The 24,450-nt window shown below is 41.1% G+C and overlaps 1 protein-coding gene across 1 annotated transcript in view; it reads right to left on the bottom strand.

Annotated features, from left to right (window-relative positions):
- Nucleotides 1-24,450, bottom strand: part of JAG2 (jagged canonical Notch ligand 2) — a 150,563-nt gene that overhangs the window by 3,129 nt on the left and 122,984 nt on the right. Inside the window, exons 16-25 of the mRNA XM_043987552.1 lie at nucleotides 18,660-18,773; nucleotides 17,401-17,514; nucleotides 15,224-15,340; nucleotides 13,367-13,394; nucleotides 12,901-12,986; nucleotides 10,519-10,632; nucleotides 10,153-10,268; nucleotides 8,535-8,783; nucleotides 5,721-5,852; nucleotides 3,766-3,922 (exon numbers count right to left, since the gene is read on the bottom strand). Coding sequence (XP_043843487.1) covers nucleotides 3,766-3,922; nucleotides 5,721-5,852; nucleotides 8,535-8,783; nucleotides 10,153-10,268; nucleotides 10,519-10,632; nucleotides 12,901-12,986; nucleotides 13,367-13,394; nucleotides 15,224-15,340; nucleotides 17,401-17,514; nucleotides 18,660-18,773 — 1,227 coding nt within the window. The remainder of the gene's footprint in view (nucleotides 1-3,765; nucleotides 3,923-5,720; nucleotides 5,853-8,534; nucleotides 8,784-10,152; nucleotides 10,269-10,518; nucleotides 10,633-12,900; nucleotides 12,987-13,366; nucleotides 13,395-15,223; nucleotides 15,341-17,400; nucleotides 17,515-18,659; nucleotides 18,774-24,450) is intronic.

The following is a 24,450-nucleotide window of genomic DNA, read 5'->3' as shown; positions in this document are numbered from 1 at the left end:
GAAAAAAAAGGGAGCTGGATCCTCTGTGTAAGAAATTTGTGCTTCAAAAATGATAATCACAAGTGTCATCAGAAGAAAGATCATACAGTAAGGTTTGGACCATGAAGGGATGAGTAATGGTAGTTGGTGACTTCCTGATGAAGGTACTCAGGGAGCTGTTTTTAGATAAGATATTAAAAATAAAAGATTTACTGTCTTCCTTGAGTAAGTACTTAAAAAGATATGATGGAGAATCTTCCAATACTCTGTCAAGTATAATCACTATTACTCTACTTCTGATGTGTCACGTGGGAAATGTTATTTCCAAAAGAAACCTAGAAAAAACATTACCAAGCATTATGAAGACTTGAATAAAAACCTAAAGAACTTAGGGGGCAGAGGTGATGTTTTAATCACTGCTACCTATTTTAAAATAGAGAATTTAGCATACTAAAGGCAGATGTGGTAAGTGAACTATTGGTTAAAAAGATGGTATGTGAGAAGAGGATATTTCTAGACCATGGCATAAAATACAGGATTAATGGGTTTTTTAAAAAGTCAGAGAGAGGGACTGCACCTCATGAAGCCTGGTGGGAAAAAATGATTGTTTGGAGTCTTGCAAATTTAATCAAAAGGACTTTAAACTATTGAGAGAGAAAGAGAAGAAAATTGTCTACATATCTACCAAATTAGATACCATAAAAAAGAACTATGACACAGGAAGAGTATTAATAAGTAGAGAAGCTCAGTAATTCACAGGCACCAAAATTCATGGCCTCAGGTACTTATGTACAAATGCACAAAGTACAGGTAACAAGCAATGCGAAAAAGAGCTTTTAAAGGAAAGAGGCAAATTCAACCACAAAGATATCTTTCAGACTTGGTGGGATAAGGTTCATGACTGGGATGTGGTTCTGGAAGGGCATACCTTATACCAAAGATAGAGGACAGGTAAATGAAGTTGCACTGTACATTAGGAAGATATATTTATGTGAGGAAATCCAGAAACTAAATAGAGAAAGCCTGCTGAAGAACATTTGGGTGAAGGTAAACTGAGGAAGAAATGGAAGAAACATGGTTGTTAAGCTCACTCAGACATGCATAGGAAACAGACAAAGAGTTTGGCCTGATACAACATAATGAGGCTATAAACAACTAAACTTCTTCTGTCTGGTTGATATGTATCTGCCTACCCTTCTTCCTTTCAGCTTTCCTTATTACTTCTCCTCCTTCTCCCAAACAGAGCAGTTAATAAATTCTTGGTTTGTCTTAATGAAAAATTCATCAATCAGAAGGTGGTGGTGGTTGTCCTTTAGTCATTCAGTCCTGTCTGACTCTTCATGACCTCATGGGCCTTTCTGTCCATGGGGTTTTCTTGGCAGAGATACTGGAGTGGTTTGCCATTTCCTTCTCCAGTGGATCACCTTTTGTCAGAACTCTCCACTATGACCTGTCCATCTTGGGTAACCCTGTATGATACAGTTCATAGTTTCATTGAGCTACACAAAGCCCCTCTGCCACAACAAAGCAGTGATCCAGGAGTGTCTGGACCTTATTCTTTTTCTTTCTTTTTTTTTTTGCAGGGCAATGAGGGTTAAGTGACTTTCCCAGGGTCACACAGCTAGTAAGTGTCAAGTGTCTGAGGCCGGATTTGAACTTAGATCCTCCTGAATCCGGGGCTGGTTCTTTATCCACTGAGCCACCTAGCTGCCCTTGGACCTTATTCTTACCAATCCTGAGGAAATGATTGTTGAAGCAGAAAGGCTTAGAGTCTTGAAGGAGGTAGGGAGGAAAAGACAGCCTTAGAATTCCTTTTAGAGAAGAAGAGGAAGCTGGCAACATACCCCAGAGTTAAAAGAAAGGAGAAGTAGAATGTCATAGACTACAATTATATAGGATATAATTCTTTAAAAAACAATCAAAATATTTTCAGTGAAGAAGAAAAGGGGTAATTGTCTAAAGGGAACGATGTGGACACACAGAGAACTCATGGACCCACTTAAAATGAAAAAAAAAGAAATAGCTGCAAGGTCAGTTAACAGAATGAAGACAAGATATGGTGATATGGTCACCATGGCCTCATAAGAAAGTATCAGAAATGGCCAGATGAATGCTGAGGATAACAAATAGGTCTCCCTTTCTCCTCCACCATCCCCATCCCCATCCCCATAAAGCTATGCTGGGAATAAAACCAGAAAAGCATCATTGCTTGAGTGGATAGGATGAATAATGACAGATGGCAAAGAGAATGCAAAACAACTCAACTGTTATTTTGCTTTTGTCTTTGATACTGGGGCAAATGTTCTTGGTGATGGAAGGAGTAAAAATGGTTACTAGAGAATTGAAATCCAAGGTAAGCATAGACACAGTGGGCTCTAGCCACTGTCATGAATTCATTTTATCATACCACACTAACTTCATTTCCTCTTTTGAAAGGGTTGCTCAACTACAGGAATGCTACAGGCAGAGTTTAACCTACATCTAATAAAAACAACTGACAAAGTTGCATGGATCATAAAGTTGGCATTTAGTAAATTCTTGTTAAATTGAATTAAATGCCATTTTTGTAGACAAGTTGGAGAGGTAAGGGTTAGAGTTGAAACTGCTTGAATGAAGAGACCCACAGAGTCATCATTAATGACTTGATAACAACTTGGAAGGAGGTCTACAGCAGAATGATGCCCTTAGTTCTGTGCTTTTAAACATCCTCGTAAATGACATGGATAAAGTCATAGAAGGTATGCTTATCAAATTTATGGATGATAAGAAGCTGGGTGGGATAGCTAAAATGCTAGAGGACAGGATCAGGATCCAGGAATATTTTAACAGTCTAAAAAACATTGGGCCAAATCTATAAGGCGAAATATAATAAAGATTAACGTAAATTCATAATTTGTATTCAGATCAATATCAGAAACATGACATGGGAAAACAATGGGTCATTCTCCTCAGCAGTTTATTTGAAAAGGATTTGGGGTTTTTATTGGACCATATGTTCAATATGAGTCAAAAGTGTGATTATGGAAGTAATAAAAATTAATAGTCTCCTTAGACTGCATTACTAAGAGAGAATAATGACCAGAATGAATAGGTGATAGTCTCAGTGGATCCACATCTGGAATATTTTTTTTTTTTAGGTTTCACATTTAGGAAAGACATTGAGAAGTTGGATAAACTCTAGAAAGGGATGATCAGGACGGTAACCGTTTCATGATCACATCCTATGAGAACTGTTTGAAAGAGACAGATGTTTATATTATGGAAAAGAAAAGCTGTGTGTTGGATCATAGTTATCTTTAATTATTTGAAGGACTTTAATGTAGAAACTAGAGTTGGCCCCAGAAGCAATCAAATTAAAAGCAACGAAGTTGAAGGGTCGCATACTTAGGCTTGGTGTAAAGAGAAACGTCCTAATAGGTAAAACTATCCAATATGGGTTGACTAGGGATGAAGTAGGTTCTCCTTCACTTGAGGTTTTCAAGCAAGGAAAGACCTGCCACTGGAGGGGATTCTCTTGCATCCCTTGCAACTTTAAAATTCTGTGATTCTGGTCCCATAGCTCAGCAGGTCCTAAAAATGCCCTTTAACCTGAAAAATCTTCAAGGTGCAAAGAAAGGTGAAGTTGCTTTTTTGTTCACTAATTCATGGCGAGCATGAGGTTCATTCTGGGGTCAATTAAGGTCATGTTATCTCATAGGCACCCAGAGAATTACTCCCATGTGGGAAAGCTACTGAATATTTAAAGAAAGTGTCCTGAAGTACTTTGCCAATCCCAGCCAGACTCACCTGTGGAGGAACTCCCCATCACAACAGTCTCCACCTTGACCTCGGTAACAGCAAGCAGCACCGTGCTATTCTCTGGCTTAGTTATAGCGCTGACAATGGTATTTGCAGCATTCTGGATGAGGGTGTTGTCTGGCTCATCCCGGGGTGGGCTGAAGGACTGTAGGACACAGTGAAGATGTCATTCAACCTTTCAACACCAAGAACATGAGTCTGGTGACCCATTGAAGCCAGAAAGAAATCTTTACTGTCACCAGGCCTAATAAAATCTATTATCTTTATTGCCCCAAAGCAAGGTCTACATTTTTTCTTATCTTACCCTCCAATAATCAAAACACGGGACTGGATATACAAGGGAAGGACTTGCTGCCTGATCATTCTTTTTATAACTAAAAGTTTTATAATTTTTATAACTGCATCAGAAACTCTCATACAAAGCTCTGCAAATGGTAGATGCCCAATGTGTCTTGCTGGCCATAACAAAGCTTTGGGTCATCTCTTTAAGAGCTGGAGGCAGTTGTTGTAAATCTAAATCCACTTGCCCTCAAAATGCTTTCTTTGAGATCTAGCTAGTAAGTGTTTAGTGTCTGAAGCTGGATTTGAACTCAGGTCCTGCTGAATCCGGGGCCAGTGCTCTATCCACTGCACCACCTAGCTGCCCCCTAGCATCTTTTTTTTCCCTAGAAAAGGAGAATTGCTGGAGACCACCAGCAGGACTGGTCTGTCCCATCTCTTCTGGGAGGTGGAAGGGAAGGCTAACTCTGATGTTCCGGGTCTCCACATATAAAGCAGCTACTTCACAGGGTACCTGAAGTCTTCATTTCCAGAGCTGACTTAGTCCTGGCTGGGAGAGAGGGAGAGGCCAAAGCAGGCGGAAATAGGTATTTCCACCAATCCCAGAGTTGTTCTCACCAATCAGTGCTGTTTTGCTATCATTGCTGTTCTCTGACACCCCTACTCGCATGGTCTTCTGTGTTAAAAATCTTTTTCTGATTCTTCCCTCTCCCTCATCTCTCATGCTCAGCTACCTGAACTCCACACCTCCAGGAAATCTCTCAAATCCATAGCCTACTCTTTATTCCCATTGTTGCTGGCCTTGTATGGACACCCATTACCATCCACCTAGACTAAGGCAATAGCTTCCTGGCAGGACCTCTTAACTTCACTCTCTCTGACCTCAAATTTATTACCACTGCCACACCAACCTTACTTAATACAAAGAGATGCTCACACCAGTCCTCTGCCCCCCAAATCTTTAGTGGCTCCCAATAACCTATTGAATAAAGTTCATATCCCTTTACAAGGCATTCACAGTACTCTCCTAGTGTTACCCTGCCCTTCAAGCCTGCTTTTGTTTTACTTTTATCCTCACTCTTTGAGGAGTTGGCACAATTCAGTCAAAAGACACTGGACTTAGAATCAAAGGATCTGGGTTGAAATTTTAGCTCTTCTCCTTAACAACGAGGGACTTCAGACAAGTCACTTAATATCGACAGCCACGGATTTCTCATCTGTAAAATGACATTCTATTAGATGACCTCTATATCTATCATCCTACACTTAAGCCAAAATAGCCTACTCTTAGCTCCCTAAAAACAACCTGTATTTCCCCACCTCTGTGCTCAAGCTGCTCTATATCCTATATTCAATATTCATCTGTTGAATTCCTACCTATCTTTTAAAGTCATACTTAACAATACATAGCTGTTACTTAAACATTTGTTGAATAAATGCACAAGCTTTAGTTTTGCAAGGACATTGACCTTATCCTCTCACCCTACACACCCTGCAGTCTTAGTGGACCCCAGACAGACACTCCCTTGGCTGCTATGATCCAGGAGAGCAGAAAGCTCCAAAGTCAAAGCAAGCAAGTCAGATTTGGGAGGGACAGGTATCCTCCTATGTTGGCTCCAGCTGTTTGTGCATTCTCCCCTCCTTCCAGGTCCCAGGGAACTCACAATGGCAACTTCCACGGCATTCTCTGTGGAGGCTGACAGGTCACACAGCAGAACCAGCAGGCCATCGCGTGCTGCTGCCCGTGTGGCTGGCAGGTAGCGGATCCCTGAGCAGATGGCTCCCACTGTGGTACCCTGGGGTCAGAAAGATGGGAGAGTCAGGAGAGGAGAGAAAGAGTCTAATTCTATTAATAAGATTAGATTGTAAAATAGTCCCCAGGTATCCGCTGCCACACATATCCCTTTTCCCTTCTCTGACCACACAAAGCCTAGGATGGGGAGGACAGAAAAACCAATGCTGGTGTCCTGGAAAATTAGTTATCAATCATAAACTACTTGACAATAAGGCTGGGAGAAGCAGAGATAGGGACCCAGACCTGGAGCTGCATTCTGTTGTTTTGTTTTGTTTTGTTTGTAACCACTCATGTTTCAGGTAAATTACTTCCTTTATCTGGGGGGAGGCAGGGAGGAGGATCAATTTCCTCTTCTCCAAAATGAGGGGTGTACCTGATGACCTCAAACATTCCTTTCAGCTTCAAAATCCCTTATTTTTCTGCTTACCTGGAATAAAGCGGCTCCAACATGAGTAAGCAAGTCTCTATATAAGTGACTCGATTTCCAAAATAATACAGTTTACATACATCTTTTCATAAGCACAGCCATGGTTAAGCATATTTGTAATCCACATATGCTGGTATAACAAGCATCTGTCCCGTATTCTTCTCTAGGCTGGGAGCTACTTGAGGATAAGGAATATAGGCCTCTTTCTTTCACTGGGTCCTCTTTTCATCCAATAAACATTAACCACCCACTGAATGACACACTTCACGGCAGGCTACGGTCAAAGTAGGTGCTCATTAAGGCACAGGAGAAAAGCGGTGGCCTGCCATAGCAAAGGGCCTTCACCCGCAATGAAAAGGAAGTCCAATGACTCTATAGGCAGAGAAGTTAAAGGAAAGGACATCTTTGTTCAATATGAAGAACAGTTTCCTAACGTTGAAACATCATCGAGTTATCTAATGTAAACTCCATTTGAAACCAAGGACCTGTGAAGTTAAGTGACTTGCCCAAGGTAACACATGCACGAGAAAATCAGAAGCAGAATTTGAACCTTGGTCCTCTGATTTCAGAACCACTGCCTTAAAAGGTTCCCCTACTCTGGGGGCCTTAAAGGAGATGCTGAATAAACATTCCTTGGGTAAGATAGTGGCTACCTCAGATATAGCCTCTGAGATTCCTTCCAGCTCTGGGCATAAAAGTTCAATTAGTTGCTATGGACAGGAGTTTGATGTGCATAAGCAGAGCTAATATCCTTAATGCATATGATTGGCAACCTTAATGCTTTTATCAGTCTTGACCTTTTGAGGATAAACAGGAATGTTTTTACATAAAGATTTACATACTTAGCAAAATCTCCCTACTTTAGGCTAATTAGGGGAGGTTTTAGCAAGGTGAACAGTCTGAATGACAGACTGCCTTCCAATAAATGTCTCCGACCTGTGCTAAATAGGGAAGTCAGTGACCTAATGCAGAGCTATCCAACAGAAGTCCTGCTTTAATGAGGAGATGGAAATGAATCATCATAAATTGTATAACAGGCATAAGCAATGCCGACTTCTGCTCCCAAGTAATCACTCTGTGTGAGGTGACACAAAAACTGCAGAGATGCCGGAAGTTTGTAAAACAGGCCTGCTACAATCCTGTTTATACTCTAATGGGTTCAGCAAATCCTTGCTCCACAAAGAACAAAGGGCAACGTCAGCTCGGCAACAGGGCTTATGGTCCCAAACCATGTATTAGTGAAATCTGATCTAATTAATGAGGACTCTGTGTTCTGGGATGTATAACTCACTACTGAGTTTCCTCATCTTCAAAATCACTACCTCCCTTCTCTCAAATTTCCTCCCATTATTGTGAGGATCCTGTGTGATACTAAACATGAAAGAACAAAGTGACTATGAAGTACCATACCAATGTAATACAAATACACATATTAAGAGACAGGATACAATGAGTCAGACAATGTGTATAGTGGAAAGAGAATTAGCCTTAGAGGAAGACCTGAATTCAAATTCTGGCTTCTGGATTTATAAACTTTGTCACCATGGGCAAAAACAGTGCAAAATGATGACAATAATACTTGTATTCATACTTCACACCGTTCTGAGAAAAGGCCTCTGTTAACATTCAAATACCATGGAAATGGTATTTTTTATTTGGTATTATTATTTTTCTCATATTAAATAGTCAGTTGACTGTTTCACTCTTTTCCCAAACCTTTGAAGAAAATTCTCAAAAGGATAAAAAAAGTTAGTAACAAAACCAAACCTGCCCCTTGCCAACTAGAGGGTGAAAATAAAGCCAGTCTTTTCTCTTGCTGGAAAGAGGAGGCCCCAAAAGTTAAAGGGGAAATGGTAACTCTTGTCTACCCACCTATTCACAGTGTGATGGACAGAAAAGTGGAACTCTAAAAGAAGTTATATCATCCAACCTGTGTCCAGGGAGGGGGAGGGAAGGGTTTAATCAATCCCTTTCTTTAAATCTCAGAAAGGCCTCAGAAGGAAAGAAAGATTAAGTCTGGTCTGAGTTCAGATGATAGAATTAGGAGCAACGGGTAGTATAGAGAGGCAGATTTCAGCATGACATAAAGAAAAACTTCTTAATAACCATTTGCCACCTAAGGTGACAAATTCTCTGTCACTGGAAGTAGCCCAGGAAGGAAGGCTGTGAGCCTATGAGACCAGAACAGACTCTAGCTGCCTCTTCCCAAGGGCTGCTCAAAACTGGATTAATTCTAGGTGGGGAGGGTATCCTCACCTGGGGCACCTTGTCCCGGTTAAAGATGAGCGTGATCTTGGCACAATTATTCCCCAGGTGTCCAGAATTAGGCTGGCATGGGGTACTCGGGACAAGGGGCTCCACCGGGCTGCACTCCCCCCAAGCTGCACAAGGAGGCTGCAGGCATTTGGGGTAGGCTCTTTCCAAGCAGTCTTGGCCTTGGGGACACTGATTCTCCGTGTAGTCTGGGTGTCTGGGTAACAGACAGGGCTTTCTCCCACACCATACCTGATGGGAGAAACAAACATACACACAAGCACATTAGTATTGGTATCTTTACCAATGGTTAAAATAATTCCCAGGTTCTTTTTAGGGGAATCACCTTTATTACTTTTGTGTCAGTGAGCTCTAATGGGCTGAAGATGTTTAAATTAAGTGGCTACAGCTTAGGAATCATCATGATAGGATTTAGAACTAGAAGGGGACTTAAAGACCACTAGTCTAACTCCCTTTTACTGATGGTGATGCTGAGGCCTAGAGAGATTAAGTTTTTTTGTTTGTTTGTTTGTTTTGTTTTTGGTGAGGCAATTAGGGTTAAGTGACTTGCCCAGGGTCACACAGCTAGTAAGTGTTAAGTGTCTGAGGTCATATTTGAACTCAGGTCCTCCTGAATCCAGGGCTGGTGCTTTATCCACTGCGCCACCTAGCTGCCCCGAGATTAAGTCTTGAAGGGCTTCAGAAAGCTATTTCCCTAGGGGCTTACAACTATCCTGGCAGGCAAATATAAGAACAACATTTTGAACCTTCTAGACTCCACATGAGGCTGGATTTTTTTTTATCTCTGTCTTTATATCACAGAGTTATTGGGAGGGACAAATGAAGTAACCTGTGGAAAGCATTTTTCAAATTCTGAAGCTCTTTGTAGCTGCTACGTAGTAGTGGTGGTGGTGGTGGTCATGGTAGTAGTGGTAGTAGTAATAGTACCAGTACCATGTTCATGATAGTAGTCCCCATTCAAACACTGTGCCTTTGACAATACTCTGACTTTCCATTCACTTCATGGCAAGTCTTTAGAGCCCCAGGTAGGGAGAGGAGAGTCTATGACCCTAGTTACTAGCTGAGAACTTCATTTATCCAGCAACCCAAGGGAACCTGGCCTTCATCCAACCTCCTTTTCTCTGCACCCATATCCACACAGTATAGTAATTACTGGATTGTCCTGGATTCTGAGTCAAGGCACTTGGTTTTGAGTCCCAGTTCTGTTACTTAACAAGTACCTTCCCTGCTCTGGGTCTCTTTGTCTCTAACTATAAAGTGAGGGGATGAGCCTGGCCTAGTTCTAAGAAAGCCTCCATTTCCGTATGTAACTGTCGTATGTAGGTGTTTTATAAGCCCACTTGCCTCAGAACCTAGCAAGAATGGCAAAAAGCCCAGAATTAGAAGTAAGGAGACTGAGGCTCCAGTCCCAGCCCTACCACCAGATTACTGGTTTAACCTTGGACAAGTAGCAATCTCTGTGTCTCAGTTTCCTTGTCTGTAGAAGAGAAAGGGGTAGACTAGGTGCTCTCAGACCCCTTCTCTCGTTTTCTAAGTCTATGATCCTATAACACAGGAATAGGGGTTTGTGAGCCAGAGCCCTTCCGGGGCCCCTCCTTACTGTGCTACAATCAGCTCGGCCATCCATGCAGTGGCACGTGTTGCATTCCTCTGTCCACTTGCTGCCATGTGGGAACGGCACACCCTGTGACCAGCAGGATTTCCCAAAACCAATCACTGAGAAGGGAGGAAAACAAATGTTAAAAATTTATGTTCAACCTCAATGTCTGTTAAAAAATGTCACTGAAAAGCAAACCCAAGACCAGTCTTGTCCTGCACTGAATTCTGGTCAAAGGCTAGCAAAATCACAGGACGAGAAGGCCTATGGTGACAGAAGACAGCCCCTCTCAGCCTCAAACCCCACTGTCTCCTGGAGCTGGCTTCTTCCAGGGCTCTCTATCCCTGGTTTTGTGATCTGAATACTTACCTTCCTGGCATCTCTGCCCAGCTCTCCCGGGAGGACAGATGCACTGGTACCCATTTATTTCATCCACACATGTGGCTCCATATGCACACGGGGAGGACTGGCATTCATCAATGTCTGCACAAGAAAGACAGAAATGCTCATTTCTAGAGAAGTTTACAAAGCAGTTTTCTCAAAACAATCCTGGAGAGCAGAGGGTGAGATGAGGGGACATGGTTAAGCAGTAGAAGTATGATGCTCATTTCACAGGTGAAACTGAGGGTCAGAAGGATGGGAACCATTGTCCAACCTCAGTTAGAGTCAGAGAAAGTGAAGGTTTTCAGCAAGGGAAGTCAGACCCTATGGGCAGTCACATATGGCCTGGCCATTGCCCAGGGAAAAGGGTGGGGATTAACGTGGGAGGATCTGATTCTCATCTTAGAACAAGAAGAAGCAGAGTCCTGGGGCCCGAGGCCACGGACCTTCTGTTCTCATGATCCATCATAGTGGAGAGCCCCCTGGCAAGTAGTCAGGAGCCCCAGGCTCCACCATGGACCATAAGCAGTACATGGAGAGAAGAGGAGTTAGATTACATCTAAGAACCCTTCACCTCTCAGGTTTTCTGAATGCAGTGAAAGGTTTTGAAAACACACAGCTGACGGGCCTTGTCAGTGTAACTTAGCTCCTCCTTTTAATAATGCAGGACCTGCCTGTCTGAGCCTTTCCCATCTGGCCTTGTACTTTCTACACTCATCAAGGGAATCAGGCTCTCTAGCCCCAAAGCCACTGAGCCCAGCCATTGGTCAAGGCCAGTCCTGAGAAAGACACTTGCGTGGTTGCTGCTCCAGCACAAGGAAGAAAGGGGTAGAGTTTGCTGCAAATGTTCAAGTGGAGGCCTGGGTGCATGTGGGAATCAGGCTACAGCTTCTAAGACACACAGCCTTCTCTAGGGCCCTGCTACCTTTGTGCCTGAACAATTCTCAATCCCATCCACCAAAAAGTTTATGGTCTAGTGTAAAGACAACTGGGAATCAGCCAAGCCTAGAAGTACTTGGTTAATAAACAGTCAATAAACATTAATTAAGCTCCTGCTATATGCTGGGTATAGTACCAAAAATGGGATGCAAAAAAAGGCAAAAGGCAACCCATGTTCTCCTGGAGCTTACAGTCTAACAGGGAAGACCACATGAAAGCAACTATGTACAAGCAAGATACAGACAGGATAAGCTGGAAAATATCAACAGAGGGGAGGCACTAAAATTAAGGGAGATGAGCAAAGACTTCCTAAAGGAGGGATTTAGCTAGGAAACAAATAAGCAGAGACAGCATTCAAGGCATGGGGGACTACGAGCAGAAAATGACCAGAGCATCATGGGCAAGGAAAAGAAGGTGGCCAGTTCTCTTAGAGATCTAATGGAATTCCCTCATTTAAGAGAGAAGGAAATAGGACCAGAGAGAGGAAAATGACTTGCTTAAGGGCACACAGCTTATGTACATTATAGGAGAGCCAGGATTCTAACTCAGGTCTCTGGACTCCAAATCCTGTGTTCTTGCTGCCAGCTCTATTCATTAATTTCTTATGTAACCTGGGCCATGACACTTTTCCCTGGGCATCAGATTCTTCTTGTGTAGAATAAAAGGAATGGATGAAGTTAGCTCTGGAATCCCTTCCAATTCTAGCACACTATAATTCACACACACACACACATATATATATGTGTGTGTATATCTACATATATATATAAAATTCATCTATATAAGTGAGAGTTTGGGACTGCCATTTCTAAGTGGTTGTGCCTCTTGAGTAAGACATTTCTCCCCTGAATCTACTTCCTCATCTGTAATAAAGGGGCAATGATGATCACTACCTTGCCATTCCATTGGGATCCAGTGAAACTGTTTTGTCAATCATAAAATAAGGCACAAATGGGAAGGCTGATTATATAAATACTGCCCGAGTCCCACTGTGGGCAGGTACTATTAAGGGAAACAACCACAGAGGCATCGTGCTGCTGGAACATTTAGAGATCACTCGGTATGATCCTATTCTTTTTCAGAGGAATAAAGCGAGATCCAGAAAAGAAGTGAAATCTCTAGTTAGGTGGCAAGGCTAGGTCTAGAGCTGAGGCCCCTAGTTCTTCTAATAGTGGGGTCTTTGCCACTTTCCAAGGATCAAGGGAAGGTGGTGGGGGGGTTAGACATGTCAAACACTCTATGACACAGATTACAGAGCTGAAAGGGATCTTAAAATTACCTGGAAAAAGAAATTAAAGCCCAGAGAGGGGAAGGGATAGCCCAGCCAGGTAGGGAGTCTTCTTGTATGTCATCCCTGACCCAGACATGCCATCCTCCTCACTCCCCAAAGGCTAACATCCCCCAACACCCTATTTATGCCCTTATACTCACTGATTCGGCAGTCAGGACCAGCAAACCCTGGCGCACAATTACAACGAAACCAATTCACTCCATCAACACAGATGCCTCCATTGTAACTGCAAAACACAGCCCCCAAGCCCATCAAACTAATCCCGAGGCTGCAGGAACCCCAAGCTCCAAGTCCTTCCTCCCAGCAACACTTGCTTCTTCTGCTGTCCTCCCTTTGCAAATTTCTAGTCTCCATTCATTGTTCATTCCTGGATACTTCTCTTCATAATAAGCCACTACATTGAGCATTCTTTCTAATTAAACCTGTGTTAATTAAGTCACATACTTTCCCCTGGGAGCAGAGGACCCTAGCTCTGCTCTTCTGGGGAAACCCTTGCTCAAGGAGGGCTCTTGACTAATTACTCTGGGCTAATCCCCCTACCTGTTAGAGGCAGATACACTTTCCCCAAAGAACCACCTCCCCATAGGCTAACCCAGGGATACTCACCATGGGTGAGGGTTGCAGTCATTTGTATCTGAGAGAGAGAAAAGGAAAAAAGGAGAGAGAAAGGTAAGAGACTGGTTTTTTAGTGGTGAGGGAGCTATGGGACAGAACAGTCACAAAATACTGACTGAGCTCTTCCTACAAACAATGATCTGTGCTCAGCAGTGGAGACCCCAAAAGCTAGGAAATTCTTGTCCTCAAGGACCTAAGAGTCTTCGCTAAGGGTCCTACAGTCCTGCTTGGGAAGCAGGGAAGCCCTTGCTACATTACTCTGGTACTCTGTGAGTGTAAGGAAGAATTTCCTGACAATGAAGATTATCTAAAAGTAGAGTGGAATGTCTGGGGTGGAAATGAGCTTCTCCTTAGTTGAGATCTTCAGGCAGATGCTGGAGGAACATCTGTTGAGTGTGGAATACAGAAAAAAACAGACAGGGCCCCATCTGTGGTCCTTTCTGTTAACTGAAAGCAACCTGTGCCAAGCCATAGGAGACGATTTCACTGTTCCTGGTGTTGGGAACTGCATCCCAGGGATATTACATTAGCAGCTAGCACCTTAACTGAAGAATAACCCAAGCAGAAAAGGAGAGTAAATCTCCACAAGAGGGAGGGGCTTTTGGTTGTGAGAAAATTGGGGAGAGAGAGATCTGCATAAATCTAGAATGAAGTGGCCTCTTCTTGACTTGGCGGCCAGGTATCAGTGGGATGCTGAAGGAGAAACTGAATCCAGACCTCAGACCTTCCCCCCTCCCTGCCAGAGGTATCACCTTTCTACCTTCAAATTGAAGAAAGGTATATGGTCTTTTAAATCCTGTTTGCCTCAGTTTCCTCATCTATAGAATGAACTGGAGAAGGAAATGGCAAACCCCTCCAGTATCTTTTTTTTTCTTTTCTTTTTTCTTTTTTTTTTTTTTGTGGGGCAATGAGGGTTAAGTGACTTGCCCAGGGTCACACAGCTAGTAAGTGTCAAGTGCATGAGTTCAGATTTGAACTTGGGTCCTCCTGAATCCAGGGCCAGTGCTTTATCCACTGCGCCACCTAGCTGCCCTCACTCCAATATCTTTAAGAAGAAAACCTCAAATGGGGTCATAAAGAGTCAGATATGAACTGAAAATGACTGAACGACAACAACAAAATGTCATAGTCTTTGTTATCTGCACCTTGCTCTGTCCCTTTCTGCCCTCCTGAATACATATACCTCTGTTGGACCACTGTTGATTTTATTCCACCATTTCACTGCTCCCATCACCATGAAGGAAAAAAAGGATAGTTAAATGGTTAAAAGTCATAACTGGACCCAAGTTAGGATTTGGTAGGAGAGCTAGACAGCACTTTTTTTTTTGGGGTGCAGGGCAATGAGGGTTAAGTGACTTTCCCAGAGTCACAAAGCTAGTAAGTGTCAAGTGTCTGAGGCTGGATTTGCTAGACAGCACTTTTGCAGAGAATGATGTCAGATTCTGGGGACATTCATGGGAGTTGGTTAGGACTTTGGTGTGTTTTGGGGGTTTGATGGTTAGGATATGAAGATTCTATAAAGCCTCTCAATAAATGATCCAAATTCTTGGGGAAGCAAGGACAATATCCATGGAAGCCCTCCCTGGAGAGATGATTAGGGTGGCACTGGGAGTCCTGACAGTCTTCCCTGACATTCATGCAACCAAATTCCAAAGTGTATCCTTTGTAATGAGACTGCCATGGGGTGAGGGTGGAAAAAAATCAAAGTTAAATTCAGCCAAAGTTAGGGGGCTTTTCCCTTAAATGTAGTGTCTGCCCCCTCCCATTTTCAGTGTAGGGACCAAAGTGGTGCAATGAGATGGAGGGAGAAGATATAGGAAAGAGGAAGAGAAAAATGTCTGGACTTACTCTGGGTGCATGTGCGGCCTTCCCAACCATCTTTGCAGATGCAGGAAAAGGAATCGCCACTGCCCACACACGTGCCGCCATTCATGCATGGGTTCAGGAGACAGCTGCTATTCCTGGCTATGAGGGAAGAAACATTTCAGTTTCCTGAAGAGAAGAGGGCCACAGAGCCCTCACACTTACCTGATCTGATCTGCCCAGCCCTGTCACACATCATAGACCATAGACAGGGTCCAGAGATTTAAAACTCAAAAGCACCTTAGAGATCATTAGTGTCAGACAACTCGAGAGGTAGGGTTCCAAACCAGGTCCTGACTCCAAATCCATTGTTCTTTCTACCTTGCCAGACATTTGGAGCAGTAGAAACTAGACATCAACACTTCATAGATCTATGCATCCTCTTGGGATGGGGAACTGATGAGATATGGACAGAGGACTTTGTGATGGAAGTGAGAATACAGTCACAGACTCTGCCCAAAATCTTGGTTTCCAATGGCTCATTTTCAGTTTCTTCATCTGCAAAAATCTAGGGATTGGACTTGATCATTTCTTTTTACATTTTTAAAGTTTTAAAATTTATGACAAAAGCATTTTCATAATATAGTAGAATAAAAAAATATGATTTCACATGAAACTGCACATCTATTATTTACAACTTATGATTTCTTCTAAATACATAACAGTTATCATATAACTTTCTTTTTTAAAAACATCCCTCAGTTTCTAAGGTCTCTTTCTAGTTCCAAATATGCTAAACCTAGGATCTCTGCCGTAACTTAAATCAACCCAGTAACACATCTTATACATCTTCCTGATGTGTCTGGCCCTTGCTCAGCTTTTGTAGAGGTAGGAAGACAAAGAAAGAATAACAAAACCAGCTTTATACAGCGATTTCAGATTTGCCAAACAACTTCCTCACAACTACCCTGTGAGGTAGGTAGCACAAACATTATTTTTCCCATTTTATGGAGGACAAAACCAAAATTTGCTAAGTGACAGGCGCATGAGGCCAACTACATTGAGTGGTCGCCCACCCAACCAAGAAACATCTGAGATGGTATTTGGGTCTCCTGACTTCAACTTCAGTGTTCTATCCAGTGTACTATACTGTGTCAAGAACTACTTGGGTCTTGCCTTCATATTTTGGCTGGAAATCCTATCATGAGAACGTTGAGAAAATTGGGAAACATTGAGAAACTAGAGAAGTGGAGACTCAATTTAAGCATAGGGATAAGGAGACCCAGGAGTAAGAGCCATTAATATATGACATCCAGCAAAGAAGTGACAGTTCTAATGAACTCTAGGTTTCTTCAGCTCTTAAAAGCCTGTGCTTCTAGGACCAACTCACAAAACAAACAAGGAGAAAAGGCTGAATTACCAGAAATTCAGGCCAGTACTTTATGGTTCAGAATTACTCTCAGAAGCTGATATGGGAGAGATCAGTATAATCTAACATGATCAGGGCAGATTTCTTAAAGCAGATGGGGATTGGGCAGGGTTTTGAAGGAGGCATGGGACTTAGAAAGGCAGAAAAAGATTAAGTATATCAGAACAATGACAGTATTTAGTTTTCTAACTATAGGCCCCTATGGGGTCAGATGAACTATGTAAGACTCCAAGAAGTCAAAGGTCTTCCCAAAAGATACATAAAATGGTGATGGAGAGAGACTGAGGATGATAAAGGGAAAGGAACAATATGGTGTTATGGAAGGAGAAGAGGCAATGTGGCCATGGTCACATTGGCATTAAGACCTGGGTCCAAGCCTTGCCTCTGACACACATTGGCCATGTCACTGACCAGGTAACTAAACCTCTCAATGCTTAAGATAATTCTCAGATTCTAAGTTGTAGAAAATTTATCAGTCTCCATCAGTTGAAGATGTTCCTCTCATCAATGAAATCACAGGTGAGGACACTCAAAACGAAAAAGAAAGAGCAATGGATACAACAGTGAGGGATGTGGATTTCAATTCTGGCTTTGGGTAAGTCCCTTTCCTTCTATGGGCCCCGTGCCTCAGTTTCCTCCTCTACAAAATAAAAAAACTGGACCCGATTTCTACAATCCATACCAGTTCTAAATTCTATAATCTAATGAATAATACCTCAAAGCCAAGTCTCCCACCTATCTATATTGCCCCTCACCAAGGCCTGCCTACCCCATCCCACCCAGTCCCAGATACCTGTGTTACAAGTGCTGCCCTTCCATTCCGGGGGACATATGCATCGGAAAGTATCTCCATTGTCATAGCACGTGCCACCGTTGCTGCATGTGTTGGCATCACACTGGTACTCACCTGGGAACAAACAGTAACTGCTTATTTCTGCTATGCCACCAGAGGGTTACTAACCTGACCTGTGACCCAAAGGGCAACCCCAGAGTTTGGCCTGCAGTTCTCTGGATTAGGGGGAGACACTCCTAATCCATAACTGGTTGTTTAAATAGGATCCAGGCTACACTGAACCATCCACATCCTCTCACATAGTTCCCCTTAAGACCAAAGAAATTCTCTGAGGTGGTTATAAAGATGAGGTGAAATGTCTAGTCATATAGTAACAACTGGGTTTTGGCGGTTCAGGCAATCTTTTCAGTCCACTGAAGTCTCACAGAGCCAGGGATGCCTCCTTGCCACTAGCCCCAAACTTCTTTTCCTTGAGGAGAGGACCTTAGATGTCATAACCATGGGGTTCACTATGCCCAGGGTAAAATGAATCTCTGAGTATGGGAAGCTTACCACACACCATGGAGAATAGAATGGCTTAACAGTAAAATCAATTCAGTAGCTTGTTTGGGACATGTCCTAATTCTGTACTCATGCATTTGAGTGAGGGCAGGCTACACAGAGACAGAGGATGATTCCACAGTAGTTAAGGATGGCTCGTGGACGAGAGAAATTTTCAAGTCTGCTCTAGGAAGATTAAGGACTATGAGGCTCTAAGGCTTAGGTCAGGGAGGTAGAATTGTAAGGAGAAAGGTTTAACATGGGAATAGATCAGTCAGCAAATTCAGAGACAAGTGTTTTCTGTGACCGCTATCCATATAATTTCTGTTCATTTTAAAGAGATAGTCTGGCCACACAGACAAACAATTGGCAGTAAACAGGCTTCCTCTGGTCTCAAAAGTTAAGAGAGCCACATTTCAGCCATCTCACCTTCCCTAGAGGCAAAGGGAGTCAGGCACCATCTGTCTGTTCCTAGTTATCTGAGCAAAAGATCCAAAAAAGGTCAAATAAAAGCCAGTTTTACCCCAATTTCCATTTACTTCTATAGCTCTGGCCTGGATCCCTGGCTCTGGAAGGGCCGCATCCATAGTCCAGTGTACCAGATATGATCTCAGTTACACATGTTGTCAAAATTCATTTTCCGAACTTTGAGATTTAGCAAGATCAAGGAGGGAGAAAAAGGAATGGGGAAGGCAGAGGGTTAAGAAAAGGAAACTTACGTGAGTGGCAGGTCTTGCCCTTCCAACCATCTCTGCATTCACAGTAGAAATCATTCACCAAGTCAATGCAGTGGCCTCCATTGTGACATGGGTCAGGGTTGCAGTCATTCAAATCTGGAGAGATGATAGGGGATAAGGGAGAGGGTGATGAATAAGCATGATGTCCAGCCCCATGCTGATGAGGTACCTAGGGACAGGTGTGTAGAAGGTAAAGAAGGAGCTAGGACTGGTAAGCAGAGGGGAAGCCTGGGAAGGGGTAAGCAGAAAATGGGTGATCTGGCCAATTTCTCATTGGTGATGGGGTAGGAATGCAAACATGCCTCATGACAAACTCTGCATATGGCAGGTGCTTAATAAATGTTATAAAATTAGAATTTTAAAATATCTAACCCTTCACTGCCCTGTTTGTCTATGTTCTTTTTTTTTTTAAAAGTGATTCACTGGTGTTCTTTTATTTTTCTTCACTTTTTATATTATCACTACTCTTCTGCTATCATCCCCAACTCTCCCTCCAAAATTAAAACAAAAGCTCTCCACTGTGTTCCCTTTTATCCTATGTTTGGTCAAGAACTCTTTCCTTATTCAGATTTGTAAGAGTATCTCTTTTCCTGGCTTGTTTGTGATATGACCTTTTATGTATAGTCTTTGCATCCAGTTAGAGCTTACTATGGTCACTAGTGTGAGATTTTTAACCTTCTCTTGTATCATGGACCCTAGCCCTTTGGCAATCTAATAAAGCCTCAGAATAGTATTATTAAATGCATAAAATAAAATGCAAAAGATTGTAAAGAAATTCAATTACACTGAAACACAGTTATGAAAATATTTTCTAAAAAAGTCAATAAGCCCAGGTTATGAAACCCTGGTCTAAACCTAATTTCTTCCAGACTTCTTTCTAGCATTCCTGGTTGTTTTTGTTGAAGAACAAGTCTTTCTCCTAGTAGATGGTATCCTAGGGTTTATTGAGCATTATGCTACTGTGTTCATTTGTTTCTGGATCCTGGATACCTAATCTATTCCACTGATCAATTTTTCTATCATATGGTCACTACCAAATAGTTTTGCTGATTATTGTTGAGTACCAGGGTTTGACATCTGATATTTCTTTCTTTTCCCATTATTTCCTTTGAGATTTTTGATCCTTTGTTTTTCCAGTTGAACTTTGCAAATATGTTTTCTATTTTAATAAAGGAGCCCTTTGGTAGCAGGTCAGTGACTCTGTAAAACAATTTATTTAGTACCTTATTTTTAGTATTTTGGCATTGTTGAACTTTTAAGTAGTTAATAGCTCTCCAATTATTTTGGTTTCCTCATATTTTTGTAAGGAGTGTTTTGTGTTTTTCTGTTTCTAATATTACTAAATATGTCATAGTAGCTGAATTCCCAGTTATTTTATACATTCTATAGTTGAATGGAATTTCTTTTTTCTGTATCTTGCTGCTGGATTTTATTGGTAATACACAAAAAGGCCAATGATATTTGTGGGTTTACTTCATATCCTGTTACTTAGTTAAAACTATTAATTATTTCAATTAATTTTTAATTGACTCTTCAGGGCTAAGTTAAATATGTCATTTGTTTTTTTAAAGAATAGTTTTAGGGGCAGCTAGGTGGCACAGTGGATAGAGCACCAGCCCTGGATTCAGGAGGACCTGAGTTCAAATATGACCTCAGACACTTAACACTTACTAGCTGTGTGACCCTGGGCAAGTCACTTAACTCCAACTGCCTCACTAAAAGAAAAAATAAATAAAAAAGAATAGTTTTATTTCCTCTGACTATATTTATCCCCTTGTCTTACTATTATAACTAACTTTTCTACATCAAATAATAATGGTGGCAGTGGGTATCCTTACTTTACTATTCATCTTATTGAAAGGGCTTCTAGTATTTCTTCACTAAAGATGATGCTAACTTTTGGTTTTAGATAGTCATAGTACAGATCACTGGCCCTGTTCCCAGCCTGGACCTCCATAGTCATCATCCGAGGGGACCTTCTTTTGATAAGGGGCACTTCGTCCCAGTCATCATCACCTACAACTGATGACCAACTGCCACCAATGGGACAGATAAGCTAATCTATCTGAAAGAGCAAGGAAGGAATCCTTCAGAAGAGACAAGAGGTAGCCTGTGCCAGACTCATCAAACCATAGCCACAATTTTTATCACTCCCTCCCCTTTACACCCCAGTGTAGCCAAACCAGGATCCGGTACCCAAGAGTCCCAGTAATAGCATACCCCTCAGACTCCAGCCCAGCCTCAACAGCCATGATTGAGGGGGGCACCCCTTGTGGAGAAAGGGCTTGCCATCTCCACCATCACCAACAGTACCTACCAATAGGTAGATAAGACCAAGTGGTCTAGGAATAGCAACAACCTATAGATTTTTGGTCTGTTTCCTGTAATCAATGCCTCAAGGAGAAATCCTTGTAGATATATGAACTTTATCCAACTCAACAGCTATGTTGTGGCTCCTACCTCCTCAGAAGTCACAGAAAATCCAGAAATAAAAGTTCTCAATCCCAAAGTCCCTGACATCATCAAATAGTTCAAATCATATAACGACATTATTTATCAATGGTAACGGCACTAAAGAAGCTGCACTATGATTTCTTTTGTCATAGCATCTAAGGATTGGTTCCTTCCATTTGGCTTGAAACTGAAACCTTCAATGTGTGTCATGTCCCTCCATAAGATTCTCCTTGAAAAGAGATTGTCTTTATTTTCTATTTATATTCCTCTCACAAAGTAAATACTTAATAGACGTCTTCCTACTAATTTATATTGAGAAAATGTTCCATTTGTTCTAATTTTTTCCCCTTTTTTTTCCTTTTGTTTTGCGGGGCAATGAGGGTTAAATGACTTGCCCAGGGTCACACAGCTAGTAAGTGTCAAGTGTCTGAGGTCAAATTTGAACTCAGGTCCTCCTGAATCCAGGGCTGGTGCTTTATCCACTGTGCCACCTAGCTGCCCCTGTTCTAATTTTTAAATGTTATTAAAATAAAGGGAGTATTATAGGTTTTGTGTGTGATATGTACTATAATGTTTATAATTTTTCTAACATTGAACCAAGCCTGTATTCCTTGTATAAACCTAACTTGGTCATAGTATATAATCTTTATAATATGTTTTTGTATACTCACTAATATAGTTTTATTTTTCTGCTTTGTCTCCCTGAAGTAATAGGGCCATATTTATCTAATAGAAGGAATTTGGTAAGATCCTGACTTTGTCTATTTTTGCAAACATTTTGTATAATATTGGAATTGATTTTCTGAATGTCTGATAGAATTCACTAAGTTTAACGGATCCTGTTTTTTTTCTTTTGGCATTCCTTTAGAGCATGTTCAATTTCTTTATCTGAGGATGGGTTATTTAAATTCTCTATTTCTTTTTATGTTAATGCACGCATTTAATATTTATATTTTGTATTAATATGGGCATTTTTATATTTTTATGAATGGTCATTTTATCACTTATTGGCATATAACAAAATTATTTCTAATAATTCCTTTATTTTCTCAATTGTGAATTCTCTTTCCATTTTTGATACTAGCAATTTGCGTTCCTTTCTTAAAATCAGATTAGCGAAGGTTTATTTATTAGATGTTTTTTAAACCCCTAATTTTATTATATGTTCAATTTTTAAAAACATCTTAATTTTAATGTTTATGAATTTTTGCATTTTAGTGAGGTTTTAATGTCTTAATCATGGTTAATATTCCCTTTCAGTCATCACCTGAGATCTGTCATATTTAATTTTTCTAAAATACTATTCATGTACTTAACTTTTTTTCTTATATTTCTATTTGTTAGATTTATCTAGAAGTCTGAAAGGGGCAAAATGATGTTACCAAATATTAGAGTTTTGCTCTAATATTCTTCTTGTAGTTTAACTTTTCCTTCAAGTACTTTGAAACTCTGACATTTGGTACATATTTATCAAATGCTATTTTGTCAGCTATGGTCCCTTTAAGTTTCTCTGTTTATTTTAAAATCTATTTTTACTGTTGTTTTGTCTGAAATGTTTGATGTTTTTCAATAATTCAGTTGTGTCTGACTCTTCATGACCCCATTGACCAGAGCATGCCAGGCCCTTCTACCCATCACTATCTCTGTATATGTCTGTCCAAGTTCATGTTTGTTATTTCCATAATAATATCTCTCCATCTCATCCTCTGTTGTCCCCTTTTTCTTTTGGCCTTCAATATTTCCCAGCATTAGGATCTTTTCCAATGAATCCCATCTTCTCATTACCTGGCCAAAGTATTTAACCTTTAGCTTCAATATTTGACCTTCCAGTGAATAGCCTGAGTTAATGTCTTAAATACTGACTGGTTTGATCTCCTTGTTCTCCGAGGGACTCTCAAAAGTCTTCTCTAGCACCACAATTCAAAAGCATTAATACTGTAGTGCCCAGTTTTCCTTATATAGTCCAGCACTGACTATACAGACATATGTCAGCAAGGTGATGTCTCTGCTTTATAGTATGCTCTCCAGATTTGCCATAGCTTTCTTTACATGGAGTGTCTTTTAATTTCATGGCTGCAGTTGCCATCTACAGTGATCTTTGAGCCCAAGAATATAAAATCCGACAGTTTCCATCTCTTCTTTCTCTCTTTGCCAGGAGGTGGTGAGACCAGTTGCCAAGATCTTAGGGTTTTTTATGTGAAGTTTCAAGCCAGCCCTTATACTCTTCTCTTTTACCATCATTGAGGCTTCTTAATTCCTCTTCATTTTCTGCCATCAAAGTGGTATCATCTGCTTGTCTGAGATTGTTAATATTTCTTCTGGCAACATTAATTCCAGATTTTGATTCTTCCAGCCAGCTTGACATTTCACATGATGTACTCTGCATACAAATTAAATAAATACAGTGACAATATACAGCCTTGTCATTCTCTTTTTCCAATTTCAAACCAATCAGTTGTTCCACGTTCGGTTATAACTGTTGCTTCTTGGCCTGCATACAGGTTCCTTAGGCAACAAGTAAGATGATCAGGAAAAAAATACTCCCATCTCCTGAGGACTTGCCACATTTTGTTGTGATCTACACCATCAAAGGCTTTAGTATAGTCAATGAAGCAGAGAAGTAGATGTTTTTCTGGAACTCCCTTGCTTTCTCCATAATCCAGTGAATGTTAGCAATTTGATATCTGGCTCCTCTGCTTCTCTGAAAACCAGGCTACTCTTCTGGTAATTCTTGGTTAACATATTGCTGAAGCCTAGCATAACCTTACCAGTGTGTGAAAATGAGTACAAATGTTTGCTAACTTGAACATTCCTTTGCATTGCCCTTCTTTAGGATTGGGACATAAAGCGATCTTTTCCAAAAACACTGTTGTGCTTTTCCAAATTTGCTGTCATATTAACAGTACCATATTTTAGGGTTTTAAATAGCTCAGCTGAAATTCTCACCTCCACTAGATATTCCTGATTTTCTTGAGTAGATCTTGTCTTTCCCATTCTATTGTTTTCTTCTATTTCTCTGCGCTGTTCATTTAAGAAAACCTTCTTGTCTCACCTTGCTTTTCTCTATAATTCTAAATTCAGATGGGTATAATTTTCCCTTTCCCTTTCCTTCTTTCCTCAGCTAAGCCATTGTATTTTCTTGCTCTTCTTTTTCTTTGGAATGTTTTGTTGCTTCTCCCTGTATAATATTGCAAATCTCTGTCCATGGCACTCTATCTACCAGATCTCATACCTTAAGTCTATGCATAAAGGATGTTATCTAGGTGATGATTGCTACCTCTGCTTTTTGAGTTCACTTGAAGCAAAATAAATTTTGTTC

Source organism: Dromiciops gliroides, chromosome 2, assembly GCF_019393635.1.
Source record: "Dromiciops gliroides isolate mDroGli1 chromosome 2, mDroGli1.pri, whole genome shotgun sequence".
Taxonomy (NCBI): Eukaryota; Metazoa; Chordata; class Mammalia; order Microbiotheria; family Microbiotheriidae; genus Dromiciops; species Dromiciops gliroides.
Note: the sequence above shows the minus strand (reverse complement) of the source record. Positions and strands in the feature narration are given on the sequence as shown.